Source organism: Nicotiana sylvestris, chromosome 3 (assembly GCF_000393655.2).
Source record: "Nicotiana sylvestris chromosome 3, ASM39365v2, whole genome shotgun sequence".
Taxonomy (NCBI): Eukaryota; Viridiplantae; Streptophyta; class Magnoliopsida; order Solanales; family Solanaceae; genus Nicotiana; species Nicotiana sylvestris.
The window spans coordinates 6,410,548-6,415,379 of NC_091059.1; the positions used below are offsets into that span (position 1 = coordinate 6,410,548).

Genomic DNA, 4,832 nt, shown 5'->3' on the forward strand with positions numbered 1-4,832 from the left:
TTTGCAGACAAATATTAAATAGTAAAATGAACCCATACCAAGTCTTGGAACCGAAATCCGAACCCGATAGTTGTAAAGTCAACCTACGGTCAAACTTCAAAATTCTTTAAACCTTCAAATTACTAGGTTTCAACAAATCACGTTAAATCAAGTTAGGAACTTTCGAATTCAATTTCGAGCATACGCCCAAGTTAAAAATCATGATACGGACCCACCGGGACTGTCAAAATACCCATCTAGGTCTGTTTACATGAAATGTTGACCGTAGTCAACTCAAGTCATTTTTAAGGCTAAAATTTATATTTCCTTTAGTTTTTCACATAAAAATTTTCCATAATAAGACACGGACTATGTACAAAAATGGAAAAATGCTAAACGGTGGTAATCGAGGTTTCGAAATATGAAATAGAGGCTAAAACTCAAAATGGCCTATCGGGTCATCACAATTAGTTTTTACACAATTAGTTTTTACTTTTTTAAATATTAAATATTTAATTTTAAATACAATTAATTTTGGCCCGCTGGCCGACTCAATCCCAACCTCGGTCAAGCCTCAAGGGCCAGCAGGCTTACTTGGGTCGGGCTTATAACCCTCAATTTTAAATAAGCTCAAAAATTCTAACCCAATCCTACCTAAATAGCAGGATGGGTTAGGCTGGCTTTACGGGCCAAGCCCATTTTGACAGCTCTAGCCACGATCCTGACTTTGTCCTCTTTGGCTACTTCTCCCCCTGCTTTCGATGTTGAAAGAAAATCCTAGGGGATCACTTGATTCTTTTCGGTGCATGTCTTTACTTAGAACCTAGTCTCTGATATCATCCAATTTAAGTTTGGTGCTTCCCGATGAACTGCTAGCTACAATTACTATTTGCAGACCAATTCTCCGATAGAGATGACAGTAGAATCAATGCCTTGACTTTGTCATCAAATATTATGCTAGTAGATCTCAACCGAGTTAATAGTACATTAAACGCATTAATATGTTTCGTAACAGATCCGCCTTCGGCCATCTTCTAGTTGAACAATCGGCACATCAAACAGACTTTATTTGAAGCAAATGGCTTTTCGTACATATATTATAACACCTTCGTCAGGCCTGTAGTGATCTTCTCGTTAATGATGTTAAATGCCACACTTTGTGTCAGCGTCAAACAAATCGCACCAAAAGCTTGACGATCTAATAGACCCCAATTTGCTTTGCGCGTATTCTCTGATTTTACCCTCGTAAGAGGTAAATGCAGATTTTTCTGGTAAAGATAGTCCTTTATCTGCATTTTTCAAAATTCAAAATCTTTGTCATTAAAGTTGTCAATCTTAACCTTCCCTACTTCTGATGCCATTCTTCCAAAAAAAACTTTATGTCAATAGTAACCACGAATATTATTCTGTATAGAAAAAAATACCTCAAACATATAAGATAGAAAATACGCACTATTGGTGAACAATAATTGAGTAGTACTTTTTCTATTATGAATAGTGTTAAGTATTAATGAACAATAGTTTTGCAGTATTCTCACGAATAGTACACTATACCAATACAATACTCTTACACCAGAATTACACTGTCTGTGCTCGTGTACCATTTATTAAGAAGTGTGCTAGGCTAATAGAAAGGAAAAAATATATAAAAAAAGTAATAAATTTCAAAAAACAAGAAAAGACAAGATTTACGTGGTTCGATAAATTTTGCATACTCCATGATTATACAGAGAATAGGTTTTTATTACTGAAGAGAAATAAGAAGTTGTGAGGATCCTTTACAATTGAGGAAAGATAGGCATAGAAATCATTTGATATCTTCAGCAAAAATGTGAACATGCAGCAGGACGACACTACAATTGCGCGCCGAATTATTTTTTTTCATATATTTGTAGATTAAAGGATTTGTAACATATGGGTAAATACGCACAATTCTTCTTCGTTTCTTCTGATTCTTAGTTCTGCCCCAATTGCTTCCAAATTAGGTCAAGAGACATCTTCTTATTTTCAATTCTTCTTCGTTTCTTTATAATTCTTCTGAAATTGCTTTCTAATTCTTGCATGTTTTCTTCGTCAAAGTAGTTCTAATGTCGAACTCGTCGAGTTCGTTGAAGGCACCTCCCACAGATGTTGTGTACTGTAACTGCGGTCAATTAGCAAACTTCAAGATATCATTGACAGATCGTAACCCTGGTTGAAGGTTTTATAGTTGCAAAATTGGAAAGGTAAGCTTAATTCATAGTAATTCATGATAATCTATTCTTCTTAAATTCTCATCTTTCTTTCCTTGGTTGTATTTGTAGAAAAGGGGTGGATGCAATTACTTTAGATGGTATGATGAAGACTTCTCTTCTTAAGAAAATAGGGTGATTTGTGGTTTGTTGAAAAAAGTCAAGATTTTGGAGAGGGATCGGGCAATAAAAAAATGGACCATCATACTTCTTACAGCTTTATTGATGCTAATTTTATGGATATGGCTATGGAGTGATGCTTGTTGTGTTTGTTCAAATTAGTGGGATTAGTTGGTTGTTCTTTTTGCTGATTAGTAATAGTAGGGGTGATTGTATTGTCTAGTGTCATTTTGTTTAGAAGGAAGTTGCAGACTTGTTTCAATTAGTGCAATGGTTGGTCTAGTACAAGATTATTTAATTTTGTTTCAATTAGTTCAAGGGAAGAGTTTGAATTTGTATGTAAGAAATTTGCTGCCTTGTTAGCTCAATTGTTGCCTTGTTTTTTTATAGCTGTCGTGTGATATTGGCCAAAAAGAAATGCAACATTTAAGAGAAGATGGTCACAATTTGGTGCAATTTCAAACTAGATTATAGTAACTCTAAGTTTTTCTTCAAAATAATGTCAATCATCCACATAATACAACCATATTAATGTACTTAAAATACATCAAAATACATTATAAGTAGTCAATAACATGTGTTTGCTACTGCAAATTACATTGCCACACAAAAGCCTAAAACATAAAAAACTACTGGTTGTTGGAGTCCCTCATCTGCTGCAATTAGAGAGTGGTAATGGCATATCTACAGTTCCATCTCAATCCTCGAGGCTTAAAACAAATGTCAATATCTGGTGGAGTTGTACTCATGACATTTGAACCAGCATTTACTAGTCTTTCTGATGTTGTTCCTGGCTGAAAAATATTCCCAAATCAGCATTGATATCTTTGTGAAACTAGAATAATAATGATATGATGGTACATATAAACTTACATTTAGTATTTGAGTTCCATTTCTGCTTTCCTAATAGAGACCAAATCCAACATTGTTGGGCCTCTTTTGTCCTCTTGTAGTAGCATCTATTAGTCCCTTGCCCCTCCTAAGTCCCAAATCACCTCCTGAAGCTATCTGAACCATCAAAATTCACATCCGAGCCCTTTTTCACATAAGTCAACATCCAGTTGACTTTCCAACAAAAGCTTACTTGTTCTTGATTGTTACTTTGTTCAACTACCTGTAATCAATGCACATCCTCATCGTGTCATCCTTCTTCTTCACAAATAGAACAGGCACACCCTAAGGTGACACACTAGGCCGCATTAACCTCTTATCAAGGAGTTCCTGAAGTTGCTCCTTCAGCTCCACTGGTGCCATACGATATGGTATAATAGAAATGGGCTGAGGGACCGGCACTAGATCAATACCAAAATCAATATCCCTGTTCAGTGGCATACCCAACAGGTATGCAGGAAAAACATCGATAAAATCCCTCACAATAGGAATAGAATCAATACTAGGAGTATCTGCACTGACATCCCTCACAAAGTCTAAGTATAAAACACAACCCTTCCCAACCATCCGATGGGCCTTCAGAAATGAAATCACCCTACTGGGGATGAAATCAGTCGAACCTCGCCACTCAATCCGTGGCACACCAGGCATAGCCAACATCACTATCTTAGCATGACAACCCAATATAGCACGATACGGAGATAACCAATCCATTCTCAATATCACATCAAAGTCCACCATACAAAGCAACAATAGATCCACTCGGGTCTCCAGACCCCCAATAGTCACTACACACGACCGGTATACACAGTCCATAACTATAGTATCGCCCACCGGGGTAGATACACGAACAGATGAAATAAGAGACTCACAGGGCATATCCAAATAACGAGCAAAGTATGATGACACATATAAAAAAGTGGAACCAGGATCAAATAGTACAGAGGCATCTATGTGGCAGACTGATACAATACCTCTAATCACAACATCTAAAGCAATAACATCTAGTATGGCTGGGAGTGCATAGAAATGGGCCTGACCACCACCTGATCGACCTCCCCCTTTGGGGCGACCTCTAGTAGACTGACCTCTACCCCTAGCTGCCTGAGCGGGTGGCGAAGTAACTAAAGTCGACGGCTGACTCCTATGCTGATACCGACCCTCAAGAAGATGAGGACACTGCCTCCTCATATGCCCAAACTCTCCACACTCGTAACAACTCCTTAGTGTGGGGAACGGGGACTAAAGGGAACCCCTAACACCGGAGTATCCATTAAAAGGACCTAGCATGGAAGAACCCTGAACCGATGGAGCACGAGATGAACTTTGGGCTGGTAGGCACTGAGTGATGAATGGCCCTGATGTGAGCTGTGAGAACCATGGCCCGATGATGCCCTATGATGAACTAGGCGAGCTGACTGAGCATGTCTGAATGGACGGCCTCTACCGTGCTGAAACTGACCTCTCGAAGGAGCACCATCAAAACTACCAGATCCTCGAGGCCTCTTGGCCTCCCTCTCATCTCGCTTCTGGCAATGAACTGACTCAATCTCACAAGCAATGTGAACAACCTCCTAAAAAGTAGCACCTGACACCCTCTCTCTGGTCATG

The 4,832-nt window shown here is 38.5% G+C and overlaps 1 protein-coding gene across 1 annotated transcript; it reads right to left on the reverse strand.

Moving 5' to 3' along the window:
* Positions 1 to 3,506: 3,506 nt before the first annotated feature.
* LOC138886998 (uncharacterized) lies at positions 3,507 to 4,412 on the reverse strand. The gene has a single exon (XM_070168704.1). It carries the CDS (start codon positions 4,410 to 4,412, stop codon positions 3,507 to 3,509), a length of 906 nt encoding a protein of 301 aa, XP_070024805.1.
* Positions 4,413 to 4,832: the final 420 nt, after the last annotated feature.